The sequence below is a fragment of the Beauveria bassiana genome (genome assembly GCF_000280675.1).
Source record: "Beauveria bassiana ARSEF 2860 unplaced genomic scaffold BBA_S00009, whole genome shotgun sequence".
Classification (NCBI taxonomy): domain Eukaryota; kingdom Fungi; phylum Ascomycota; class Sordariomycetes; order Hypocreales; family Cordycipitaceae; genus Beauveria; species Beauveria bassiana.
The window spans coordinates 942,055-968,924 of NW_007930844.1; the positions used below are offsets into that span (position 1 = coordinate 942,055).

Sequence of the window (26,870 nt, forward strand, 5' to 3'; positions counted from 1 at the left end):
CCATTCGCCAAAGAGAAGCGTTGCTTTTACTTAGAGTTACAGGGTCTGCCAACCTTATCCAGACTACAACTATCGCCCTTTCGGCTGACTCTCGTACCTGCATGTGGACAATGCAAACTGGAGAATTATAACAGCTTATCAATATCGAGTTAAAGAGAGACGAGAAAAGTACCGAGACTCTATACACGTGCTGGTAGCTACGGATTCGCAGGTTGTGGAGTGTAGTATTGATGACTGTGGACATATCGCACATCTGCCTTGACAGCGTTGCAGGTGACTGTTCAAAGAGAGTCAACAAGGAACGTGCGACATACAGAGAGAATAGAAATACAAGCACGTGGAAGAATAAAATCGGGTAAACAAATATGTAGCAGCAACTTGGGTGCTGATTTTGAGAGGATGGCGTAGTCAGTGGCGCTGGTGGCCCTGGTGCATGGAAGCCAACAACACAGGGCTATCCGACCAGCGCCATATCATTTTGTCTTATGGAAGGCTGTCAAAAGAGGCTTATCTAGCGATGAGTATAAAGAGTCGAGAGATCTCTCACTTTTTATTCATAGCATCTCCAACCAGCACCGTCCTGCGGCTCATGCCAGCCACTTATAACCACAATTTATTTCTTACACGCTCCCTCTTGGGCCTCCAGGCCACCATCACCCAATTATTCAACCAAAATCACGAGCAGCACTTGACCCAAATCCGCAACATCATGAAGTATTCTCTTCTTCTAGGTACAGCCATGGCCGTCGCCGCCGCCGCCAACAGCGTGACGCTCCTCACCACCGACTCGCCCGACTCGCCCGCCCACATCGCGCGCGCTGTGCTCGACAGCCACATCATGACGTGCAGCGAGGCCGCCACAGACAAGCTCATTTTCGAAGCGTCAATGTCGACCTTTCAGAATGCGTCCGAAACCGAGAACCCGAGCATGTGCATATGGACCTGGTCGGACAGTTGCTCGTGGCGGCCGCGCCGCTTCAACTTTTCCCCCAGCTGCGAGCGTCTCAACTTTGGCTACCGCAACACCAAGATGCAAGGGCGCTTCACGAGCTCCATGAAGACGCGCATTGACGACAACTTCAAAAAGGACCTGTACGAGTACTGCGCGCGGTTTTCCAGCAGCGCCAAGGGCGGCGAGTGCCGCGACATGGCCGACTGGTACGTCTTCTTGAGGCGCCGTCTTCGCTGGGCCGGCAACCCGGTCGATTTTGGGGAGGATGCGCATGACAGGCTAAAAAAGTTGGTCGAGGTTGATCTGCTGGATATCAAGGTTGATGCTGATATTGAGGGCCAAAAGATTCCCGAGTCTGAGGAGCACGGTGAAGATGTTGACGACCTCGATGCATGGTTCGGTCCGACGAGATGTTATATGAAAAGACATGGAGGGTGACTATTTCATTGCTGAGCTATGATATTAGGGCATTATCTCGAGACTATTAATATATCACACATATTTAGTTTCGTTGTATTGGCTGTTGCTTGAGCAGGTCATCTTGGCCACGACAACTAGTTTAGTTGCCCTATCGTGAAGGGAATGAAGTACAGTTTCGATCCTCGGTTCCCAGGTCTAACTGAACAGTTCTGATTGCTGTATAGCCGTGATACGTGTAGAAGGAAGCGGCTTTCCGGGCTGCCTCGATGTAGATGGGTACACGTTTCTCATCTGCCGATTGCGCGGCCCATTACATGTCCATAACGTGTTAGATGGCATCGCCATCGGCAAAATGAGTGCGAGCGTGAACGGTATAGCCATTGGTAATTATGCTTAGATGAATACTATCTAGTTCCATCGTGAGTTGAACCAAATCAGGTGCCGTACAAGCCCCTTGTGAAAGTCCAGTTTTCTGCAGAAAGGTACGGCTTTTAAAGCAAACAGCTCAAAGTCAAATCTCGCAAAGTGAGGCTGGATACGGATGGATCTACAAGTTGATGTCTGGCCAATGCTCAAAACAGCTAATCACCCAAAACATGTACATTGGCAATGCAGTGTACGCAATCTCATGCACATGACGAGAAGAGGTTGCACAAGCCGCACTACCAACACCAGACGGCAAGGTACATGGAGATGGATCTCCCGGCGGAAGGATCTATTGGTTGTTCTATCGGACTTCGGGCGTCATTTGGTGGTACGAGTCAAATATGGATGTCTCGCAGAAGCCAGGCGGGTCGTGTGCGCGGGTACGATCCCGCGTATATTAACTTGGTCCCCTTTCAAAGAGAATGGGACACGAAACCGAGCGAACAACGGGATGCAACAGGAAGTAATTACATCTGCGTCTGCCGGTAGCACAAAACGGTGGCTGGGGCGTACAAGTCGCCGCGTGCTCGGACCATTTGCAGTTCGTTACTGGGATCCTTGACCAAAAAGATTGCTGGGCGGAGGACGACGGCTCGGCACATCATCCCACAGAGGCGCCTACCTCGCCGCACAAGCGGCAAGTAGCTTCAGAAACTACCTGCCTACGCATCTATACCTGGTTAGCCGTTGTTCCAACCATTCGGCGTACTGGGCACGATATTGAGTTTACAATGCATGTTTCCTGTCCCCAGTGAAAGCATCTGCTGAGAAGAGTTGTGTTGCAGTAGTCTTCTAGTCAGAGAAGCAGCAATTGAAGAGAAAGTCGCACCGATTGGCCCTGATCCTCACTCCTGCATAGGACTAATGCATGACCATTGCTGCACGTGGCTCACTATGCATATTTTCGGCACTCGAGAGCAGTGCAGAAGCGTGGTGTAATTCGTAGTACAGCATTGTTGAGATTTGTTGCCCAGGGTCCGACTCCTGAGAACAAGGGCCTCCGATCGGAAGCCTCGACTGATGTCTCGCGTCGGCGAGATACGGGCAATTACGGACACATGATCGTGCATGCGTGCCTAAATTCAATAATCAACAGCATTATGGTAGTAAGAGTGAATTTGGCGCACCCACGCCTTGCCCAATGGCCCTCACAGATAGTCACTTGCCTGGACAAGTCCAAGGAGAGGTTCTGGTAGGGACGAAGCGATCCGGAGCAACGCCAAACGCTGTGGCAAGCGCAGGGATTATTTAGGACACTTGAAGGAAGGACTCCAGTTGCAGTCTGAATCTGAACACTTTGCTTTTTTCAAGTGAGACATTGCATCAGCTCAGTGGGTGTGGTTCAGTGCCGCGCAACCGCGGAGGCAATCCGTGAGGTGTGGGAGCAAAAAAGTGTCCAGAACGAAGACAAATTTGCTGGTTTGTCACAGAAAAGGCAGCAGAGAAGCGACAAGTGACAGTCCGTAGAAGCAACTCGGGTAGCGCGATGCACGGAAGCAGCGCCACGATGGAGGGACGTGAGTGCAAGAGCGCGCATGGTGAAATGATGGCGTTCTCAGTAACTACTGAGCGTTGTAATCCGAAGTAAACACTCGCGGTTTGTATGTTTGATTAAATGCCCGGATCGCCGTTGGTGGGCAAACTGCAGGGGAGTGAGGAGATACTGCCAAGCACCTGAAGCCGATGATTGATGAATTGCGATCCGATTGAATAATATCCATCCGTTATTTAATCCTCTAGCGATGCTTTGGCTACGGAGTACGCTCGACAGAGTACACAGACTCGCTATGGGCCCTGGCGTAGATCGCCTGTGTCTGTGCTGAAGTAACTTGGGCCACCCACAACTGAGGCCGTGAGCGCGGTACTTGGCTAGGCTTTTGGAAGGCAGCTGACCAAAGCCTGGCGGGAGCAGCTGGCTTTTAGCCGCACAATGGATGAAAAAGAAGTGTTGACCAAAGTTATACTTTCATCTGGCCATTCTGTGTTGCCCGTCACTTGGTTTATTAGCTCGGGGGACGCTCAAGAGATGGAAGGGGCCGACGACGAGCCGATCCAAAGGTGGAGCACATTGTGAATGTGGGCGTCAATGCCACGCGAAGTGTGCGTGAATACTGACTTGCGTGACAGTTGACCAAGAGAGTTTGAACAGTGGACTTGGTTTCAGGCGTCTGTGGTGAGCCCGGACGGTGACCCGGCTGAGTAATTGAGCCCACAATCAGGCAAAGCAAGACATTACAAAATCAAGCCACAAGTCTGATGGAACTGCTCTCAAGAGACTATGTACCATGAGCGCCAGAATTTTGGTGGTTGCGCTGCATGGCTGCGTTACAATAGGCCCTGCAATAGGCCCATGGGTAATGGAGGGCAAGGTAGATTCGACTCGTCAGAAGATGGAATCATACCTAGGTGCAGCTACTCAGCGGCCTCGTGGATGTTTTGCCATCGAGCAGATGGGCAGAGATGCTGTACCTCTGCGCTACGAGGAGCTCGATGCGGCACAGCACCTGCAGGCGAAGATTTCGAGGTTCAGCCATCACCGATGCAGCGTGAAATTGGAAATGGGCAAGTTGTCATGCATGGGAGGCGTATTGGCGCAAAATCTCTCCCGCTCTTTTTGCACCGCCGCCATGCGGTCGTAAGTGAGTATGACTTTAATTAAGGATCTTGTAATCCGTAACTTGATATGCGTCAGCTGCATCATGGGATGGGACGGAGACCGTAGGGCTAGGAAGGCTATTGGGGCAGCAGGCACTCCGTAGTAGCCAACTGATGTCGTGCAATGGATGGTGCGTGGAGTGACGAATGGGCTCTTTGACGGAAGTCAGCCGCGACGGTGACATTGGACGCATCTACCCGGAATGGTGAGCCCGCGGCTGAGGTGGTGATGATGTTGGAAGCTTTTGAGGCGCAAGAGGCGGTAGCGAAGCACAATACCGGTATAGTTGGCGTACCACGTCATTTCAGCCCAAGTCATGTCAGCGTGCCATCGAAGAGTTGTTGTATCCGAGTATGTACCAGCAGATGAGGCAATGTGTATTACCTGCATAGCTTGGATACAATTCTCACCCTTCTGATGCGCCTGGTCATGTATGGCGTGCTGACGTTGGCAGGGTGCATCGTTGACATCGATCGTCCGGACAAGGCCTTGCAGGGCAATTCTGAGTAAGAGCTAGTTACTCTGCCTATCAAGTGCAGAATTGAGCTGAAAAATCAAGTGACTGAAACGCGGCGAGATGGTGCAGAACTCAGTGTCGCCTCTTTCTGGAAGTCTGGCGATGGCTTCACCAAAGTCTGGGCTGACCTTGCTGCTGCACGGGGCATCTGGTACCAAGCAACTGCAGAGAGAGAGAGGCAGGTTGGCAGTTGTTCAATTAGGTAGAAACTCGGTATCGGTACCTAGGTTGGTACTTTATGCATGTATTTGCGCAGGTTGTTAAAGTAATAATTGAATTACAAAGGTAAATAGTAAGCCTCTGGGAGATGCGAGCACTCTACTACCCTTGATTAGGTAGGCAAAAAGCCAAAGTCGCCGTTTGTCGATTTTCGGCCTGCCAGCTGCCAGGCATCAATCATTTTCAAGCTGCGACGGCTATCATGGTTCTCGTCAGCAGGGCTGCTCTCTGAGTCGTGTTTGCTCTTTTTTCCTCTTCCCTTGATCTTTTTGCTTCTTGTAACTAACTATCCTCAATGCCTCCTTTTCATCCAGCATCAAATCACAGCTCCACGCCCCCATCCCATGCCCGCTCGCGAGAAACGCCGTCTTAGTTCGGGACGCTGCCCCACCACTACGGAGCCACGCGATACTGGTACCAAACTTTGCGAAAAAAGGAACAGATGAGCTCGACAGGGGGCGGCGTGCTGGCAATGGCAATTTTACATGCGCTGCCCTTTGCTACAGCTACGTGCAACCTCTCACGAACATGCCGGCAAGTAGTACAGGTGGCGGAGTGGCCTCTTTAAACGTCTCTGCGATCGCGCGCCTTGGTTTTAGCTGCTAACTTCAGGCAGTTTGACAGTGTCTTGCCCTCCCCCCTTCCCCCCAAATTATGCCCGCACCAAGATATTGATGGGCCGCCCAGAAGTGCATGGATGGGCGTGGGCGCCGGAGTCTGGATGGCGGATGCACTTGTAACTTGTTCCCCACCACCCCTTAAGCTGGTGGCCCGTCAGTGCCCGTCCAACTGCGACTCGCAGCCTTCCATCTTCCATGGAACTCTCTCACTGACTCTTTGCCTTCCCAGTCTGGTACATGCAGGCGCATGCTCGGCTCGCCACGAAAAGCCAAAGGGTCTCCCCTGTCGGCTCCCCTTGCTTGTTCTCGACGCTAGCGAAAGAGGGTTGGAGGCGTCCCCGTACCACGCACCACGCTCGTCCACCCCGTGCAGGCGAGGACAAGACGCTAGAGCCAAGAAACAGGACTAAAACAAAGAAGCACCTGTCCTTTCTCAAAGCACTCATTACTCGTCCTAGTTCTTCGTTTTGAACCTGAGCGCTTTCGCTAGTTCTTCCCTTCTCCTCTTCATATTCTACGTCCATTGCCACCGTCTTCATTCTTCATCTCCCGGATCGCAACCAGCAACTGTCCGCCCACCACCGTGGCCTGCCTCCGCTTGTCCACTATTTACACCACTGTGCTTCTGTCCACAACGTACCAGCTTCTATCTGGTCCAGTGGTTCCGCAGAGACGATATGACACGGTCTCTACTGCTTGCTTAATTTAAAGAATAGTGCCAGCGTACGTCTCTGAAAGCCCAATCCTGGACATAGCTCTCCCTCGGCCTATACATCAAACCAATACGCCCCCTGTCTCCCACTACCGACCCTCATCTATATTCAGCGGGCTGGGCCTCCCATCGTGAGCTTATTGGGAGCGCCCCATGTCTTTTGCTCTCGACGGCGAGGCCAATTGTGCGACGAATTTGCTATAGATACTTTGGCTTTTCTGTGCCTCTGCTTGCCCGCATTCTCTTCGCCATTTTCTTCTCAAATACTTTCCTTGCCTGATTGCTAATGCATAGCAAAGGATTACTATATACATAGCGATTGCTTTCGCACGACCCTGGTACAACGCCCTTGCGCATCTTCCCAGTCGCCACCCCGTCAACGCCCGCACTCTCTGGCCATTAAAGGCAGCAACTTTTTGGCTCCCAATCATCTTTACCAAAGACACCCTTTTACAATTTCGAAAGCACCCTTCGGCGGAACCTTCGCGATGGACAGCCACAACAACCCGAGACCAACCTCTGGTCTCACGTCTTACAGTCTGCGATCCCATAGCTTCTCGAGCGATCGACCGTCTACTGCCAATATCCACAACCTCACCACACCCCCAACAACAGTGTCTCCAGAGCCAGCTTTCATTGCCGCTTCTGCAGCCGCTCAAATAGTCACGAATGACCACGACAGTCACGCTGACGCTTGGTATGACCAAAACGGCATCGAGCCCTCGGATGCGCCTGTTTTTGTTTCAGAAGGAGCTCTAGAGCTAGTAAATGGCTTCCTAGACCAGCTTCTTTTCAGTTTCCTCCAAGTCTCAAGATCAACAAGCTTATCTGCGCTCCGCCCAGCTGTTACCGAAATCCTGAAGCCCAAACTCGCCAGGGATACCATAGCAAATGCTGACGAGGAGCTTCGTGAGTACCTGGGTGGTGCTGATGAGGACGACTACGTGCAGCCACAGGGCTCGTCTCGCGGATGGGATGTAGAGCTGGTTTGGAAGCGCACACGACTTCGCTGTATGGTCTACTCGTCTCTCGGTGATATGGAGGAGGAAGACGAGGACATGTATATGGAGCAGGAAGATCTTGAAATCGGCGTCGACGAGGAGATTTCAGACGTTATTTCACCAGCCGTCGCAATCTTCCTCACTTCTGTGATGGAATACATGGGCGAGCTCACCTTGACGGTAGCTGGCCAAGCAGCCTACCACCGCGTACGCTCTGGTATTGAAAAAGGCCTCCAGGATGGCAGCAGACATCCTGGTGATATGGCTGATCAGATTATCGTTGCAGAGACCGATATGGAGCGCGTTGCCTTGGATAGAACGCTGGGCCGTCTCTGGCGTGGCTGGAAGAAGCGACTTCGAAGCCCCATTCCTGACACCACCCCACGCCCATTTTCTCATGCTTCCTCTGTGGACTCGCGCCACGGCAGTTTTACCCGCGACCTTGGTTCGCCGAGGTTACCCACTGTGGATGCGGACAGTGAGGTCACTAGACCGCACGAGTCTGTAGAAGAGACGATTGTGGAAGATGTCCAACCAGCTGATATCGCACTACCTCTAGGACCCCGAGACGTCGATGAAATCGAGGTTCCTGGTCTTGTCAATTATAGCGACGAGGAATCAGAGGCTGATGATAACGAACTCGTACCCACGCGGCCGAGGAGCTTCTATGCCAAGTTCTCTGATCTGCTGGAGTTGGCGGCAGCTGGAGACAACTTCGGCTCTGTTGATCGGTCTGTCCAACCCCGTAAAAGATCCAATTCGATGCCCAATGCTACTCTGTTACCCTTCCTCTCTGCTGGCGCACAAGAAGAAGTACCTGTGAGGACGCAAGAACCCAACGCTGTGGAGGATACGACCGATGACAGTGGTGACGAGGCTGACGAAGAACTCGTTTCCGATCTGAGTGATGACGAGGAGCTTCTTGCGGAGAATCCTAGAGGCTCGGTACCAACTGGGCTTGGCCTGACTACCCCCAGACATCACATCACCAAGAAGGCCAGCCAGGATTCTGTCGCTGATGACCTGGCCTGGGACTCTGACGGACCCGACGAAGTTGCCACTTTCGAAAAGGCTGAGGTTGTAACCTCGTCTAGGGTCTCTGTTGGCAGCAGCCCGTCCTTGTCGTCGAGTGAGTCGGCAAAGAAAGGCCACAAGCGGAGCACCTCCAGCATGCACTCTGCTCGGATTATCGATGTCCAGGCTCCGAGGAGCCCAACATCCTACACTCAATCAGGATCTCCGGATATCGCTCAGCGTCGTCCTGTAAGCTTGTCCAGTGCCGCAGCTCTTGCTAGCGCAGCAGCAGTAGCTGGCACTACCGGAGCGATTCTGGCAACCAAGTCTAGCATCAACTCTAGCCCGATTGAGAAGGGCACTTCGCTCCCCGCTGTGCCAGCTGCGCGAGGGCAAGTCGACCGTACGAAGCCGATTGTCCGTAATGCGACTATTGTCTCGGAGTCCGAGGAAGATCCGGGAAATCATTTTTCTCTTGAGAAAGGCAGTATCGAAGCCACAGGCGTGGCTGCTCGCGGGAATGAAGAGACGCAGGGCAAGAGGAATCTCAAGTTCCCGATGATGCTTGATGTTGAGAAGGCCACCAGAGATGCTTTCGGTACTCGCGAGCCTCTGTCACCTAGACTCGTCAACACCTCGTATGACGGCAAGCCCACGTCCAATCCGGCGATGATTGTAGAGGCTAGATCACCAGGCCATTCACCCAGCCCTCGAAATTTGCACGGCTTTAGGGATAGCAAAGTATTGAGCCCTCTCGAGAAAGTTCGCGCCGAAGAGGAGGACGAAGATTACTCTGGAGGCTTACACTCAGTTGGCCCACCACGAGCCATTCATACCTCTGGCTCGTCTGGTTCCTCGATCACAGGCAAGATGAAAGTGGTACGATCGTCTGAGGAGAATTCTTCTACAGGCCGCTCTGGGAGCGTTGCACGTAATTTTGAGGAGCTCATTCAGAGCAATCAGACTATCACATACACGCTCACTCCAGAAAGCATGCGTCACACGGATTCTTCAAAACGCTCGCTTGACAGCCCAGTAGTGACAAAGTTTCCCGGCAGGAGTGAAGACTCGCACTCGCCGAATGTCCCACTATCATCGTCGACGGTGAGTGTTTCGCCGTCTACGTTCCGTGGACAAGGACTCGAAAACCAGACTGCGGTAGAGACGAAGCAGCCTGGCCCTGTTCCTCGAGCCCCGACCGGAATTGCTGTTACCACTGGCAGGATGAGTGGACCGAAAGCAAGAGAAGCACGGGTACCGAGCGAGACCACCTCCGACTTTGCGCAGTTCATCAAGTCTACTGGCCCGCCTTCGGAAAGCAAGCAACCACCTGTGCGTAAATCAAATGACCGGACGGTACTATCTGGACCCATTCCACGCGCGCCCGACTCGGCACGCCGGGCCTCGACCATAAGCAATAAGGGCCGTTTCCAGCCTCGCGATGCCGCTGTTACGAGCAAAAACGATACACGCGAGCTCATCGATTTTATCCGTCAAGGCCCGCCGATTGCAGCCAGCAACCACCGCATTCCCCGCCATGTTGCCCCGTTTCGAACAACTATGGATTCCGATCAGCTGGCTGGTGTCACTGGCGGTAAAGCTGTGGATGCAAATATCCCTGATCTTCGCTCCAGCCAAGCGTCTACAAATTTCACGGATCACTCTTTGCATTCTTCTTTGAACTCGAACTCGGCGCTTCTCAAGGGAAGGGGTGGCAGCAGTCAGGTTGCCAGCATGTTTGGTGAGAATGATATGCCCATACCGCAGCGCAAGACTCGCCGAGTTCGTGATCCTTACGCTATCGATTTGAGCGACGAGGAAGAAGAGTCACAAGAGGACACGATGAAAGCGTCAAGAGCACCACCGGCGAAGGCGAAAAGGGAAGAAAGCCTGGCAGAATTTCTGCGCAACTACGACCCGCCGCCGGAGCCAGCCGCGGTCGTCCACAGAGTGCCCAAAAAGAAAGCGAGTGCCCCCAGTTTGATTGGCCGCTTCACGCGCAGCAGTAGTGCCAAAGACACGACGTCGATTATGTCGGCTGACGGTCGCTCTCCCAACAGTCGCGCGAGCAATGGCGGCCACATTCCCATCCAGATCAGCATACCGCCTGGCTACGACAAGTACGGTGCCATTGAGCCTCAGACAACGGGCCGTCCACGGCTCTCGTCTGTTTCTGGAGCCACTGGCCGTGTGGCCATGAAGAAGTTTGAGCCTCGCGAACCGGCCGCGGGGACCTACCGGAGTGAGACGTCGGACCTGGCCGATTTCCTGCGCAGCTCTGGCCCTCCTGGCGACAACATGGCGCCGGCAGTGCAGCCCATCCGGTCCGAGGAGTCCAGCAGTGGCCTGGGCAGGATGTTTGGCCGCCGCAAGAAGACATCCTCATGAGTTGTGGCACGACTTGCCCTTGATTGAGGTCGTGTATATGTGTCTTGTGGAGGAAACATCTACATGTCGAATCTTATGCTTGAGTGGAGGGGAAGCACATTTGATCATCTAGCGTGCTACATATATCCTTGCGATCGTTTCGTTTTGCAATGTTTTTGGGGTTGATTAATTCCTTGTTTTATATTTTTGTGTTTATTTTGCTTCTAGCTCTCCTGTCTTGCAAGGCGACGACTGGCCGCCCACTTTCGACTGATACCATAGTTTTTATTACGTCCATTTGTCATTTGTTTATTGTCTCCGCATGTACTTACGGCCGTCTCAATTTTTCTTTGGATATGATAGGACATTCTGCTACTTATGACATAAAATGAGTAATAATTTGAGCGCTGGTGGGATATCCAGATGAATACAAGCTTTTCCTCTATTTCGTCCTGGTAGTACACTTCCCAACGCCACATTTCACAAAGCCCACGCCAACAATGGTGGTGAGGGTCCAACACGCAGTGGTTGCGTAGAAACAAAACTTGTTTGGGATTGGCATTATATCTTTGAAGTACAAATAGATGAGGCAGAAGGAGACAAAAAAAGAATATTGGCAAGCATACAAGAATGAAGTGAGAATCAGAGACTCGAAGCATCGAGAACGAGTCGAGCATCAATTCTCTCCCGGCACCCTTTTCTTTCAAGAAAGTAAATCTCACTATGCCGGGGTATTCGTCAAAAAGCAAGAACACAACGATGGCGAAATACAAAACAAAAAGTCAAAGAGGTAGCTCATCATCTCCTCCTATGTTGACACTAATTAATAGAGAAATGACAACTCAACAACAGGAACTTGAGAAAGGAAGCAAGTGTAGACAAGGTGAAGCCATGCGCCGATGTTGCAGTCCTCGCCCAGAACTTAAACCAAAGAAACACCAGTCATAAAAATCGCGAAGCATGCCATTCGTAGCGAAGACAGAAGATCGGATGCTGAATACTTGGCAGCATCTTCCTTCCTCGCCCTCAAATCTCCATTCTGCCCGCGATATCCTCGCTCATGAACCTCTCTCTTGGCGTATCCAGCATATCAACGCCGTCAAAGTCATCTTCCTCATCGTCTTCCATGTAATCGTCGTCGGAAAAGGCAACGATGTCCCCATCTTCCCCTCTATTCCAATACAGGCCGTCACCGCCAATCTCATCGTCGTCTTCCGGCGGTATTACCAGCTCGGCGTCGCGGTCACTCAGCCAGTATGTTGCACGCTTCTCAGCGCCTGCTGAACGGCTTATAACGCTATCGCCACCACTCAGTACACCCATCTTGTGCCCGTACCCCCCGGCGACACGTGTAGGCCGAAGCGACGGACTTTGGGAGGAAATGACGGGCACAACACGAACGTATAGATATGCCACCCGCTTCAGAGCGCGGTTGAAGAAGAAGTAGTGAGCGGCCCAGATGGCGCTTTCGTCCTCTTCGAAGGGGTCGGTCTCGGGATTGTATCGGAAGATGGTACACTCATTGAGGCGCATCTCCTTGTCGATGAGTGCCCAGCACTGTGGTCCCCAGAATGAGCCCGTTTCGGATCCGAATGATGAATTGAGTGATGTAGGCTCAAAGGTGGAGGATGGGCGGACGTTTTGCAATATTGAGTCGAGGTTGGCCATGACGCGGCGCAGATTGCGCTCGCGCTTAAAGTCGCCGGGCCGAAGAACGTGGGAAAAGTCGTAATGGGGATGCGAGGCATTCAGCGTGGCAATCATATAGGCAAACGTGCGGCGACTGGAGAGCTCGGAGAGGGGGCCAAAAGGACTCGAAGTGGAGAAGAGCTGCATTGATGGCGAGGAGGCCAGCATGTGTTCACGCTCAGGCGGCGATAAACTGGCGCCGAGCTTGACAAGAGCTTCATGTTGGGAGCTAAGGTCCTTGTCAATGTTCTTGTAGAGCTTTTTATCGGAGCCGGTAGACTTGGTCGTATAAAGGTCGCAACCGCCGGTGACGTTGCAGTCGGGAGTGTTAAAATTGAGAGCGCCAGTGACGGCCTCAAAGTCTTGTACAGGAAGATACTGAGATAATTGAGTCAGAATAGTGCACAAGGGATGTCGGGAGTTGATTGATTGTGTCGCGCAATATGCTGGAAGCAACATACCTTCATGGTAGATCGCTGACGTGGTCTACCCGGTCGGAGATGGTGCGGGTAAGGAAGCAATCTGGTGTGGGGCTAGGCTATTGATAGTTGTAATGATTGCCGAATTCAGATATCAATCAAGATATCGGGGCGTCAAGTAGAGCGAGATTGGGATTCGTTATATGGTGAGACGGTACCCGGGTCGGTCGGTGGATGGATCGGAGGAAGTCGCGCGCGGAGAGGGAGGAGTGAGGCGTCGCGCGCAAGGAGAGCAGGCGACCAAACTGGATCAGAAATGCGAAACAATCGATGGCGACCAATCGCAAGCATATGCTCGTGCTGAGTTGGGCGATGGAAATTATTGCGCGGGGAGATGCAGGTCGGGCTCGCAGGATCGGTAAGGCCAGCGTCAGCTGGGCGTGCGTGCAGGCGCTGTTGTCTCGTCACTGACTGACAGGGGTTTGCAGTACCTAGTATAATGCGATGGACAACAAGGAGTGCCAGTTGGACAGACAAAGAAGTGTTGAAGTGGAAGAAACGGATTCGTGGAAGAGACAAGGAGACTGTCAAAGCGAGAGCGTAAGACCAAGACGTTTGGGGCGGCGTGACGTTTTTGGAGCGAACGATGGATAGAGTTGCGCGCGACTGGCACGGGATAGAGAGAAGATAGGAAGAGCCAAAGAGGGCAGACGGCTTGAGGCAAGTGGGTCGACTCCCATGGTGTGCCAAGTGTGGTGAATCTGGTGATGTGCTGGAAAGCTGATGTGCTGCGCTTTCAAAAGCGGGACCTTGGCTGGTTCGAGGGCTCTGAGTGGCAGAAGTGGCTAGGTATTGAGACGCTGAGAGTTCGTTTCCAGCGCAAGTGTTCCGTGTCACAGCGCTGTGCAGCAGTTGTGTCGCACTGTAATACCAACGCTCATCCGCTGTGCCCGCCCAAGTACCAGTAGCGCTTTCCCCGCTTCTGCTCCTCATCATGCCCATGTCCGAGTCCGGTCATCGCACCCATCCATCTCAACGCGCCAACAATATCGCAGGAGCACTGCCATGTGGACCAAGGCCAAACTCTTCTGGTGCCCATGGCGAATGGCATCCCCCTCTGCCACCACACGTGGTGGCAGCGTCATTCGTCCTGACATTGCCATTGATTGCCATTGATTGTCATGCTATTGCCGTTTGCTGTCGTGTATCGCTCCCTTGGCGCCTTATCGTGGGATCATCTTCTGCGCTATTAGTAAATGCAGCCTGCCGGCTTATCAAATCAATCAGTGCTCGTAAATCAACGGCTCGATGAAAAAGGTGATGCAAAAGATTCGTCTTGTCATTAGCTGCGCGAGGCTTTCTTTCCAGAGTTGTCGCGTCTCGCATCTGCCATGCGATGCCTGCCCGTTGCCCCTAGCGGCCTGTCAACGGCCGCTGACGAGGAACTGACCGACGGCGGCATCGCGGGACGCAATCTAGTCTCTTGTATCAACAGAATGGTTTTCCACTCCCCAAGATCTATACACAAAGCTAACCGGGTCACGCTGCCAAGCAATCCTTTCCATTGCCCGCGTGCCCATGTCCCCTTTGCGCCCTCTCTTCTCATCGAAGAGATGCTCAGTGCCCTGAGACTTTTTCGCATTTGCCATTTTTCTCCCTTCTCCGGGTGTTCCTTGTCCCGTGAAACAAACCAATGCGATATCGAGGGTTTTCATACGAACCCAGCATCCTCGAGGCCTTTCATAATCGACTCCGAGACCTGTAACGATAGTGTCAACGCCGAAGCACTCCCCGAAACTCCAATGTTTTGAGTAGAAATAAGAATAACACGATTTCGAGCTGCACTTATTCAATGCAGACTTTTCTTGCGGGTCGACTACATCAGTCGGGCCACTTCGTCCTCGACCTGGACGGCACGAGCCAGGTCAGCTGCTATTCTGAGCAATGACGGGGGTTGCAGCAGCGATAAAGTAATGGGGAAATCTTATACTGGGGATACTGGGGGAAAGTGTCCAAGGGCAAGAGATCTAAAAATCTTCTTGGTGACTTACCTCCATATCCTCTAACGAATCCTGCTGTCCTATACACCGCAGCACGTTCTTTTTGCTGCTCTCTTGCAGCTCGCCCGCGAGCAGCAGTTCGTCGAGAACGTAGTATGCCTTGGTGAATGAAAAAATAATATCAAGTTCGGAGACGTTGCCATAGTATTTGTCCATCTGCTCGACGTATCGGTGGATGATTTCGAGCGTAATAAGCTCATTGTCGTCGGCATCACAGCCAGCAATGAAGAAGAGTGAGGCGTAGCGACGATAAACAATCTTCGTATCTGATGAACGGCATTAGTCATTTAGGCTTCGACCGTGCCATCACTTGAGCGCACCTTTATATTCCAGAAAATTGCACATGCGGGTTCGTCGGGGAAGCACCAGCTGGCAGACGTCCTTGACAATCTTGGCCTTTTCCTTTGGCGACAGAGTGGTGAACCATTTGGCGAGGCGCTGTTTGATTTTGTGTTAACATGTCAAGTTTGGCAGCTCAATCGGCGGATGCCACGTACCACCTTGCCCTGGCGGGAGAGAAGAATCAGATGCCTGCGAGGGGTTAGTTTTCGAGTGTGCTCCTTTTTCGTGCGGTTGGGTCTAGACGTGACGCACCGAATCGCCATGGCGGGCAACGGCACTGCACCCGAGAAACGTGTTAGAAGACACGCCGAGATGCAGTGGGCGGCAGAGGTGCAAACAACGAGCGAGGAGATGCAACGGGCTGGTGTCGTGGATGGAGAGGAATTGTGTTTGTTTGGCGGGCAATTTCGAGAGGTTGGTGACGAGCGCTCCGCAGGGCCTCGTTTCGCTGTAGCCTGTTTGCCTGTGAGCTGTCCAGATTGGTGGTGGCTTACCCCACCAAGCGTTTTGGCTGGCTGGACATCAAGACATGCAGCGCAGTATTTAGAACAGTGGGACTTACCAGTAGATCGAGGTTTTTTGGCACTCAACCACTGTAGCCGGGTGGACGGATAAAGGGGCTACCTATTAGACAACATCAAAGGCCATTTGACTTGTAATTCATCAGTCATGCAAGCCATATGCACGGCCACGCAACAATACATTGACGGAGCGGGAGACTGCTCGGCACTTTCTTACAAGCCGATACGGCACTGCATCCTTTATTGTACACGGTAGGCATCATGGCGACTTTCTGGTAGGTACTGGATACCTAGGTAGGTACCTAGTACAGTGAGACAAGTGAGAGAGGGGCAAATAGCGCTGTGATTTGACAATGACGGGATGTACAGCCGCTGTAGCTATTACTGCAAGACAGAGCAAAAAGACACCACAGTAAATATAAAGCCAACATTACCTAGGTATTTATCTCGCCACAACTCTAATCCAGCAGTGCACACTCGAGGCAGACATAAAAAAAAGTCGTCTCCTCCCCATCGTCTTTTACCCCTTACACAACGACTACCAGCATACCGCAGATTGCATCACCGTCATTCGGAACGCAGTGGGCAATCCCGAAAAGACGCCATCTCATTACTAATCAATTGTTCCGCTCCTGGCGCCTTGCTAGTACTGGTGCCGGCTTCCATCATCAAATCCTGCCCGCCTAGCGGACCATCGGGGCGCTGCCGACAAGAAGAAAAACGGGTTGCGCCTTTCCCATGGCCTTGTCGACTTGACCTTTCAACAATCCCCAGATTCTTTGCTACCCCAATCATAGCTTTGTGTGCTCTCCGTCTTCATCTCCTTGTCATTATCGAAGATCTGCTGGCGTGCTAAGCCCGCCAACCCCGCCAAAATGACAAAGCTGATTCTCTCTACCAGGCAAGTCAACCGCCAATTCTTTTTTTTTCTTTTTCGCAGTGAGGGGTGCAAGGGACCCTGCATAATCGAATCTCGCAGCGCTGCCCATCTTGCCCCAACACCAGAAATTGAAAACTCACGTTGAAGAGACATCTTGAATACTTTTGGCAATTCATTAAACTAACATGCCGCCTTTGTAGCAATGTCATGTCCGCTGGGCCTACGGTGATCCGCAAGTCCAAGTCGGCCGGCGCCCGCTCCAACCAAGAGCTTGTCAATTCGCTTCGCGAAAACTTTGTAGCCGCCAAACTCGACTACGCGACGTTTCCTCCCCAGACTAATGGTCATGCCCCTCCCCCGATTCCTCCCTCAGTCGAAGTATGGACGGACAAGACGACCACGGCCGACGCGGGCGACGCCAGCGACAAGATCATGATCCCGCGCATCAACTGGGACGGTGCGGGCTTACAGGACGAGGCGGGCCAGTATGAAATTACCGTTAAACTCTTCTTCCTGCCGCCAACCGCTGCCTCACATGATACGGCCAGCCTGACGGCCGAGCGCGCTCGCTATATTGAGGATGCGCTGAGCCTGGTGACGCGCGAGCTCGGCGTTGCGACAATTGACCTGCTCGTCGCCTCTTTCCCCGGCATGTCATTCGAGGGCACCTGCGAGTGGGAGGCGGATAAGCGCAACGCGCAGCAGGGTAACCTGGACCAGGAGGTGGCGACGTGGCGCGTGCTGGAGACGTTGCAGCAGCAGGGCCGCGTCAAGCAGCTCGGCGTCGCCGAATTTGGTAGCGAGAAGCTCGCCGCTTTTCTGGCCCGCACCACGGTCCGCCCCGCCGTCGATCAGATCAACCTCAAGGACTGCTGCAACGTGCCGCCGCCCCTGAAGCAGCTCGCCACTGAGCACAGCATCGAGCTCAACGTCCACTCGGACTGCACAGACATACTGCCCACTGGTACCCTACGACAGTTACTCGGCCACGGGCCCCAGGGCGCCGGCCTCCTGGCCGATCCGGAGCACCCGGATGAGCCTGGCTGGGAGGGCGAGATTGTGCCACAGTGGGTGGTGAGGTATGTGGCATTTGTGCGGGATCGTGGCGTCATTGAGAACAAGGGTTACTTTGCCGGCGCCGAGCTGGTCAACTAATTCCACTGCACGCTTTTACATTACATACGACGTATATATATGTGGCACAAAGGCATATTGCAAGGATCATGGAGCGCTCTTGTCGGGAAATTCGCTATAGATGGAAAGGAGCTGGGCTAGGTGCATCGTTGGGTTCATTTCTCTGGGTATTTATTAGTAGCGAGCATGATTCTGATATTTCAAGGTACATGCCAGGTTCCAATATGATGATACCTTTTGGTAGGCAAACGCACGGCAATCGATTGAGCAAGGTCTCATTTCATCATCGTGTTAATCATGTACATGTGTTCTCTGCTCCCGTATTTGAAGAATTCTTGCTCTCTTTTTCTGTTTCGATCAGCCCAGCATGCTTCGCTTCCGTCCACGCATCCGCACCTCATCCAGCTTCTTCAACACCCCCGGCGCCTGCTTGTGCGTCTGCCTGTAGGCGTCGAGCACCTCGTGGAACACGCACTCTGCGCGCGGATGCGTGCTCCCAAACGCTCTCTCTAGCACATACAAGTCGACCGCCCTCTCCTCCTCCTGCACCGCGCCGCTCGCGAGGCCCAAGTCGATAATCACCACGTCGCCCCGCAAGCTTTCCTCTTGGGCGTCTTCATCCTCAGCCGTGTCACCACCACCACCACCACCACCATCCTGCTCACTTGTGCGCCCTGTCGGGTCCAGCATCATGTTGCTCGTCGTCAGATCGCCGTGGACGATGCCAATCTTGTGCAGCGCGCCGACGGCGTCGCCGATGCGCCGCAGCAGCGCCCGCAGTGACGCATCGCGCTCGACGACGGCGCCGGGCCGGAGCCGGGCGTTGATGGCGACGCGCACGGGAGGGCCCTGGATCCACTCGAGCATGAGCCAGCCCTGGGACTCGTCGAGGGCGTAGAGGGCGGGGACGCGGACGCCGTCGCGGCGACACTTGGCGAGGATGCGCGCCTCGGAGAGGATGCGGTGGCGGGTCAGGCGCGCGTCGAGCGTGGGGTGCCGCCAGGGCTTGGAAGGGCGGTGCTTGAGCGCGCAGGGGAGCGAGGGCACGAGGTACGTCGTCTTGTAGAGCCGGCCCTCGGCGCCCTGGGTGACGAGCGAGGCCGGCGTCGACGAGGGATGCGCGAGGACGGGAGGGAGGGGGAAGCTGTCGGCGGTGGGGGGCGGCGGGGGAACGCCAGCGGCGGCGGCGGCGGCGGCGGCGGCCATGGTGATGGAAAGGGTCAAAGACCGGATATCAGAGGTGGTTGATGTATTGATGGCGTCATGCACTGATAAATTCGTGAGGCCGTGAGTGGTCAGTACCGTCGTAGATGTTGTGTTTGTTGTTATGGGTTCTCTTTCAAAGAGTCGTTGTTGGATGTCAAAATAAATTTCACCCCACCATGCCCAGGACCTTGAGCTTTGGAGGGGTAGCCTGACGCTGGCTGAGTTGGGTGGGGAGCTCGGCCCAGCGCATCCTTGATCAATGAAGTGAAACCACACGACATGCCACTAGTATGTGCAAAATCGTTGCAAGATAAAATTATATGCCTTTTTTACTTGATGCAAAGCCTCAGAACGAAGCTGCAGCAACCATGATAGGTAAAAGCTGTAGCAAACGCCACGTTGGCTCTCTGTCCACTCGCCGGAATTTTCGTCTGATCCTTACCACCGTTCTTCCGTAGGTAAAGACGAGAGGAAGAATCTTATGATATCGAACCTGCTACAAGGTCGTTTTCTACTAGCTGTCCACATTCAATGCTGTCGAGGGTGGGTATTGTTGTTAAACTAGATACTGCCCAGCCGTGGCAGCAGTATCAATCAGCGTCATGCTCGGTCATCACGCCCTTGCCAAGGTCCCGAAAAAAAAAGTCTTCGAAGGAAATGGACGACTCGTTCTCAAAATTGGAACAACGATAAAGCAGAAGACCATCCCAGCTCCCAGATTTTATATATTAGCTAGCGGCCCTCGTCTGAGATCCGACGTGACAGCAAGCCACGCTCTTCGCACACGTCCAAGGCAATGGTTCCGCTTTTGTCGTACGGGTAAAAAGATTGATTCTAGATCAGTCCGAGTGTTACTCTCCTATTTGTATTTCATAAAATCGACTTGGTGGCTTCGATTGAGCTTCCCAGCTTCGATGAAATCTGGGGTCGGCAACTGGGCTAAGCCCAATCCGATCGGCCGCCGGGCCCGCGCGTGCTAATGCCACCCACCCCAAGATCCCGAGGTTCACGTTGCCGAATTCTGAACCTCGCATTGTCCAGCTTCCCATCTTTGACCGCCCATTTCACCACTTCGACCATCTCCATCGAAAGCCTTTTCTTCACGACACCTCTCGCTTCCTCTGAAAAATTGAACCGATATTACTCACCGTATCCAAAAAGGCGCATCCAGTCCCATTCCTCCCAACAATGGCGACCGCCGCCGCCGCCGAACCGCTGCCCTCGGCCTCTTCTTCATCACCACCGCCCCCTTCCTCTTCGTCCAGCGCCAGAATCACCGCCTCTCCGTACCCCTTTGCCGCCGCGCCCGACATTGTCCGCGCTCACCAAAAGGACGCCTACTTTACCGGCCACCTCGCCAACACCTTCACCGACCTCTACCGGCGCGCACGCGGCGCCCGCGCCGCCCACGCCCTTGCCCCCGAACTGCGCACCCTCGCCGCTCTCGCCTACTTTTCGCTCACCACCCTCCCCGGCAACCGCACCCTCGGCGAGGAGTACTGCGACCTCGTCCAGGTCCGCGCGCCCTCGGGACGCCTTCCGAGCCTGCGCACCCGCGCCGCCTACATTGCCGGCAGCATCCTCCTGCCCTACGCCGTGAGCCGGCTGCTACCCGCTCTGCGCGCCCGCCTCCGCACGCTCTTGGAATCTCGGGTAGAGAAGCTCGAGGAGACGGGACGAAAGGACAGCCGCGAGGCCAAGGTCTGGGCCTACGTCACGACGCACCTGTCTAGCCTGACGAGCGCCGCGCCCGTGCAGGCCGTCACGCTCGCGCTGTTTTATTTCAGCGGCACCTACTACGAGCTTGCGAAGAGGGTGCTCGCGTTGCGGTACGTCTTTACGCGGAAAGTCCCCGACTCGCCCGACCGCGCGGGCTACGAGGTGCTCGGCGTGCTGCTCGTCGTGCAGCTCGCCGTCCAGGGCTACACCCACATCCGGGAGACGCTCGCCGCCGTCGCCGCCACCACCGCACCGGCTGCCCGCGAACGCGCTGCGTTTCACGGCGCCCTCGACGTCTCCCTCGACCACGACAACACCTACGGCGCCGCCAACAGCGACCTGTTGCTGTCGGAGCTCGGCACTCGCGGGCCGCAGGCCAGCCGCGTGGACCTGGCGCGGACGACGCACACGCCCGCGGCGGGACACCCACGATTCGACCTTGAGCATGCAAAAGTCATGGGCTTCATCAAGGGCGCGCAGCAACGGAAATGCACGCTGTGTCTTGAGGAGCTCAAGGATCCGTCGGCGACGCCCTGCGGTCACGTATTTTGCTGGGAGTGCATCGGAGACTGGGTCCGCGAGAAGCCCGAGTGTCCCTTGTGCAGGCGGGATGCGCTTGTGCAGCACATCCTCCCGCTGCGGGTATTTTAGAATCGGGATGGAAAGGAGGGCAGGACGCAGAACCTGTCACAAGGCGGCCAGGGAACGGATAAATGGTGGATATAGAAAGAAGCATGCACATGATACCACGAACCAGATACATGCTGTAATTATAAAGCGGAAAATAAATTGTAAATTGTCCAAATTGCTAGAAACGCGATGCTATCAAGCGCGACAAATTATAATGAAATCTCATTGATACTAACAAACACTGGTAGATGCCTTCGCTTCGTCTCTCTTCTGCCTTGTAATCTCGACGAATATGCCTTCGCTTTCTGTTGAAATATGAAACATGAAATAGGGAATATGAGGATAGAAAATGAGCAATGAAAAAGTGCAAGTAAAAAAGAAATTCGTCCCTCCCATGGTATATCATTACCCCGTCATTACGACACCCTTCACTGCTGATGTAATCTTTCTCCTCTTTCGCTTGCAACATACAAGCTCTCTTCAAAACCCTGTCCAGAGCCTTGAATGTTTCCACCACTTGATATCAAATTCTTGTTTTTCCTTTTTCTAGGCCACGGGGTTACACCATGTGCCCTTCGGTTTTGTTTATCCCCGTCACAGACGAGAGCTGCGCTTGTTGTACACGAGGTCCGGCGAACCACAAGAACTCCTTGCACTAGACGAAGCCTTGTATAAAGAGACCCTGGAGCCCACGAGAGTAGCTGCCTCATCCCACAGGAGCGAGGAGAAGCAGCATTGCCTCGGTCTATCGGATTGAAGAAAAGGTGACGAGAGTGGAATACAGTAGATGATGATAGGTATGATGCAAAAAATGTCATGAAGATGATGCAAGCCCAATCAAAAAAGGGCTCAAATGCCAAAACGCGCCGTCGAACTCCCAAATCATGCCTCACGGCAACAGCCGCCGAAGCGCCCGAGTAGATAGAAAAACAGTCATCTGCCAGCAGAATCAACGTTGCTCCTCGTTGAGGGCTACGCTGTTTCCCCATCGAGGGTAGCATTACTCCTCATCGAGGGCAAAGACCACAATCTCGCCACGATCATTTCTGCGCAGACGCAGGGATCGCCAAAGCTCCTTCTCGTCCTTGCCCTTGGAGATGGTGTCGCCGGACGACTGACGTTGGCGGTGGTATCGCTTCAGGGCTTTGTGCATGCTGCAGCCGCGGTCACTTTCAGGGCCCTTGTTGACAAATTCGAGCAACATGTCAGCACGGGGCTTGAAGAGAACCATCTGGCCCTCGCCCTCTGCCTTGGTGGCGTTCTTGTTGTTGAACTCGAGCTTCTTGGGACTCTTCGGGCTATTGGAGCGACGATGGTGACGCTTCTTGTCCTTGTCCTTGTCCTTGGACTTTTTGGACTTTTTGGAACCACCACCAAACATTTCCAAAAGGCCATGGCTGTTCTTTCCGTGCTTGGCGTGCTTGCTCTTCTTCAGGGGACTAGCAGGAGTAGGTTCGGCAGCGTCACCAGAGTAGTCGGGAGAAGGCGGGAAGCGCATCAGGCTTTTGAGGTTGCCGGTCAGGCCGGAGTGAAGCACAGGGGGAGCATCCGTCATCTCCTCGTCGCCAGCAACATCAATGTGCATGCGCTTGCGCTTCTTGTCCTTCTTGTCGCCGTCTTTGGTCCGACGGCGTTCTGCCTTGGGGCCAGGTGTAACGTAAGCATCGGTAGGAACGGGTCCGCTGCCGTACTGGATGAGGTGCTCGTCACCAACAAGGTACTTGTCGGCATCAACTTCGTATCGTACGAATGTGGTGCTGTCGTTTTCGGCGGGTATGTCTTTGACGAGGTCGATGTTTGAAGCATTGGGAGTCTGGCCGGTGGCGACGAGGTAATCGAAGACGTTGAAAGCCTGCTCTCTCATGGCAGGGGGAGGGGTCGGCGCCTCGGGGAGAGGGTCCACGGGAGAACGCTCGTCCTCGGTCTGGCCCTCGTAGGCGGCCCAGGTTGGCAAGCTAGCTTCGTCGGGGACGTCCTGAACATATGGTTGATGAGCCATCATCTTTGTCTTTTTGGCGGGTTGCGGGTTGCTGTCGTGTTTGGATGCGGTGTTGTGGGCTTGAGCCTGACTGTTGTTGTTGTTGTTGTTGTTGTTCTTCTTGTTGGACTTTTCTCTGTACAAAGCTCCCTGGTACTTTTGGTCTTCGGTCATGCAAGACTGCGTTGAGTAATTGTTAGGGCAACATGCAAGGCAAAAAGTAGGAGCACGCATGTAAAAGATGAGCGTTGTAGGTAGGTATAGACTTACAGTGTGAGAGCGGTACTGGACGCCAGGAAAGTGGACCATGCAATCAATACATGTAAAGGTAGCACCGTGGCAGCGGTTGCGGTGAGGGTCGAGCTTCTTCTTGGTGAGAATATCGCCGCACTCCTGTTTTCCAAATGTGAGTATGAGTGTTGTCGAGTCAAAGAATAGTGCAGCTGGGAACGAGACGTGAGGGACACGGAGCTAAATCGCGGGGGAAATGACTTGGGTTATGAAGGCTTTGGAGGGATCAAGGGCGAGTGCGGCCATGTTAAAGGTATTGAGGACGGGTAGAGTGGGCCAGGGGATCAGCGGGCGAGAAAGGGAGGTTCTAAAATGGTGCTGATAGTGTGGGATGGTGTGTCGGAAGTGATGTCAGGTCCGGGCCAGGATAGATTGAGGGTGGTGTGGGCTGAGAGGGACGCATGGCAACAAGAGGCGCGCCGGGAAGAAGGGGAAAATGGACGACGAATGCTTACCTCGCACGAAAAGGATACCATGATGGGTAGCGAATAGAGGGTCGCGTGCGATTGGTGGGAGGTGAGAATTGAGGGTTGGGTCGCGATGTGAGTGGCTGTGGGCTTTGACGAAGGAGTGAGGAGTCTCAGAAGTGCCTGGGGCGCAATGCAGATGGAGCTTTTTTGTCTGGAGTGCGTGTTGGAGGGAGCGCCTTTGGGGGGGCCAAAGAAAAGGGCCACGGGCGTAAAGTTTGAAAGAGCCTTGGGGTACGGATAGTTTTGGGGGCCTTGTGTCCTTGGTTGACGGAGCAGAGGGTGAGACGAATGAATGCCGTGGCTATCGTGCCGTGCGGGCGTAGGCGGTCGGCAGGAGAGATGAGAGAGGCGTTTGAATGGTATTCGTAAGGGAGGGGCGCGAATGACAGCAGCTGTGCGGGCAGAGAGGAATGCGACTCAGTGAAAGCAAGCGGAAGCCAAGGGCCTCGTCGAGCTCCTCGTTCTGTCGAGGCGCGGAAATGGAATGAAAGAATGGAGGGACACTAGAGGTTGCGACGCCAGGGTCAGGTGGTCGCAAAGATCTTTTTTTTTTCCCCGTCGTACGGTGCTTGCCGTGGTGCCTGTGCTGTTGCTCGGTACGGATACTGGTGATGGCTTTGAGAGATACCTTGGTAGGTAATCTGTATGAGTAGTTGGGTACTCTGTAGAAGAAACTGATGGCGTGACAGGGGGGGGGGAGGCCAGGGGAGGCGAGCTAAAATAACAATAATGAGGAGAGTTGATGTTATTGTTCGAGACGGGCTGTTGCGGAGTGAAAATAGCTCTGACGCTATGGCAGGAGGAACTTGAATGCTTTGTTGATATTTTGCAAAGAAGAAATGTTGGGTGTGTGGAACAGAGCTGGAAGAAAGACAGCTGTGTTGTGCTAGATTGAATTTTTTGATATGGAAATTTTTTTTTTCGCCCTCTTCTCTTTTTTCCCCCGTTATTAACTACTGTTTGCCGCCCACAGTTGTCCATCTGGGGTCTCGTCTTGCCAGCTGGCAAGGCATGACTGCAGTAGTGGTAAATAGGCGGAGGCAGACGGGGCAAGCAGACAGCCCCCTCCTCATCATTGTTGTCTGTTTTCTGTTGACTGCTGCCTATTTTCTGTTGCCTAGAAACAGGCCATCACCAGCTGGCAACTGACTGCAGTTCGCTGATTCATCATATTCAGCAAATTGTCATTCGTCCATCAGCAAAATTTATCAAAAGTCGTCAAAATCACTCCATGTCGGACACTCCACGACGCCCAGCGACGGCGCCCAATAGCGGGGTCCCCTACGCTGTGGCGGGTTGCTGGGGGGGAGCATAGCGTTGCCATCAGTGGACGAGAGACCCAGAAAAAAGGCCTGTACCACTGTAAACTGTCAAAAAATGACGTTTCCAGACTGAAAGCGCTGAAAAAGAAAAAGGGTCGTCCCCGCCGCTCTGCGCACGCCCCCTCTTAAGTGGTTGCCAGGGTGTAACGACTTTACCTCATTGTTGCCTTTGGACACTGACGCGTTGATTGGCCAGCCCGTGTCTGCTTGCCCAAGAATCGCAAGGCCCCCGATCACATGAGCTGCACAATGTGTCGCTACAGGGGGTGCCATTATTACCACGCTAGCCTCTCGTGCCTTTCCATCTCGTGCCTGAAAGAAAGCCGTCATAGAGGTATTACAAGCACAGCCTGTTTGCTCTCTCGATGCCATCTGTCCCATTGTCTCTGGCACTATTATCACTCCAACGTAGATTATCTTGTCCATGCTATATACGCCATATCAACAATGTATGACTCGTCGCATTGTCCTCCTCCTCTCTTGCCTTGCCGCCGTGCTTCTCAGCTTCTTACGATAGCCAGCCGCCCAACCAAATCTCCGTACGCGCCCAGCGTTACCACAGCCAGCCTCGCTCGCCTCTATTTGTTCACACAACCCGAGATTTCTGTCGATGACGGCCCGGTCACATTCCCTTCGTGGTCGTACATGCTGCCACGGCGGCAACACCGCCCGGATAGACGTGGCGTCCGACAAATCCGACAAATGGTACCACCAGATGCCATGTCCTCTGTACTACCACGTAGTTGCCGTCGGTACCTACATTTCGCCTTGGGCACCCGTAGCGCCTCGTCAAACAGGGACAGAAACATCACCATTCAGCTTTATGCTGCTCAGACCTCTCTCGCGTTCACAGGCAGCAGGCTTCCTCATCAAATCACTCAGCTTATTTCCCGCCAAGCCACTCTCTACCACACCTCGACAATTGCAGTAACCTCTGGGCTGCTCCTCAATACTCAGCTGCGCATAGCTGGTCGAATCACCAGCCTGCTCCGGTAGCCCAATGTCATCTATTGGCTGACTTCTTGGCTGTCTTATGTGCCTGTTGCATGCCTGACTTGAGCGATCGACAAAGCGAGCTCGTTGCTTGGTTTGATGATAGAACTCGGCCTCGACCGAATGGACCCGTCAAAGGAAAGAAAAGCAAATCTACACCAGGCCGCTCAAGCTACGCCACCAGGCGCAAACCTGCGGACGGGCTGTGACCCGTATTGCCCTTGTTGAGTTCAATGTGTGACAAGTCGACAACGATGTGCCTGTGCTTATACATGCCTCCATTGAGTGCTTGGTATGGAGTCGCCTTCCACT

General features: G+C 53.7%; 8 protein-coding genes across 8 annotated transcripts; 4 read left to right on the forward strand and 4 right to left on the reverse strand.

Moving 5' to 3' along the window:
- Positions 1-739: 739 nt before the first annotated feature.
- On the forward strand, positions 740-1,390 carry BBA_04296 (secretory phospholipase A2; the record flags this gene model as incomplete). The annotated part of the gene is made up of 1 exon (XM_008599393.1): positions 740-1,390. The coding sequence occupies one exon, from the start codon at positions 740-742 to the stop codon at positions 1,388-1,390; it is 651 nt and encodes a 216-aa protein (XP_008597615.1).
- Positions 1,391-7,010: 5,620 nt separating this feature from the next.
- Positions 7,011-10,925, forward strand: BBA_04297 (uncharacterized protein; the record flags this gene model as incomplete). The annotated part of the gene is made up of 1 exon (XM_008599394.1): positions 7,011-10,925. One exon carries the CDS (start codon positions 7,011-7,013, stop codon positions 10,923-10,925), a length of 3,915 nt encoding a protein of 1,304 aa, XP_008597616.1.
- A 1,005-nt stretch (positions 10,926-11,930) lies between these two features.
- BBA_04298 (mitogen-activated protein kinase MAF1) lies at positions 11,931-13,060 on the reverse strand (the record flags this gene model as incomplete). The annotated part of the gene is made up of 2 exons (XM_008599395.1): positions 11,931-12,971; positions 13,055-13,060. The coding sequence occupies 2 exons, from the start codon at positions 13,058-13,060 to the stop codon at positions 11,931-11,933; spliced, it is 1,047 nt and encodes a 348-aa protein (XP_008597617.1).
- Positions 13,061-14,888: 1,828 nt separating this feature from the next.
- On the reverse strand, positions 14,889-15,677 carry BBA_04299 (clathrin adaptor complex small chain; the record flags this gene model as incomplete). Its single annotated transcript, XM_008599396.1, has 5 exons — positions 14,889-14,918; positions 15,064-15,338; positions 15,393-15,510; positions 15,570-15,603; positions 15,667-15,677. The coding sequence occupies 5 exons, from the start codon at positions 15,675-15,677 to the stop codon at positions 14,889-14,891; spliced, it is 468 nt and encodes a 155-aa protein (XP_008597618.1).
- A 1,345-nt stretch (positions 15,678-17,022) lies between these two features.
- On the forward strand, positions 17,023-17,970 carry BBA_04300 (glutamate-cysteine ligase modifier subunit; the record flags this gene model as incomplete). The annotated part of the gene is made up of 1 exon (XM_008599397.1): positions 17,023-17,970. The coding sequence occupies one exon, from the start codon at positions 17,023-17,025 to the stop codon at positions 17,968-17,970; it is 948 nt and encodes a 315-aa protein (XP_008597619.1).
- A 336-nt stretch (positions 17,971-18,306) lies between these two features.
- Positions 18,307-19,155, reverse strand: BBA_04301 (protein kinase; the record flags this gene model as incomplete). The annotated part of the gene is made up of 1 exon (XM_008599398.1): positions 18,307-19,155. The coding sequence occupies one exon, from the start codon at positions 19,153-19,155 to the stop codon at positions 18,307-18,309; it is 849 nt and encodes a 282-aa protein (XP_008597620.1).
- Positions 19,156-20,343: 1,188 nt separating this feature from the next.
- BBA_04302 (RING-1 protein) lies at positions 20,344-21,525 on the forward strand (the record flags this gene model as incomplete). The annotated part of the gene is made up of 1 exon (XM_008599399.1): positions 20,344-21,525. One exon carries the CDS (start codon positions 20,344-20,346, stop codon positions 21,523-21,525), a length of 1,182 nt encoding a protein of 393 aa, XP_008597621.1.
- A 979-nt stretch (positions 21,526-22,504) lies between these two features.
- Positions 22,505-24,249, reverse strand: BBA_04303 (LYAR-type C2HC zinc finger protein; the record flags this gene model as incomplete). Its single annotated transcript, XM_008599400.1, has 3 exons — positions 22,505-23,662; positions 23,753-23,875; positions 24,229-24,249. 3 exons carry the CDS (start codon positions 24,247-24,249, stop codon positions 22,505-22,507), a joined length of 1,302 nt encoding a protein of 433 aa, XP_008597622.1.
- Positions 24,250-26,870: the final 2,621 nt, after the last annotated feature.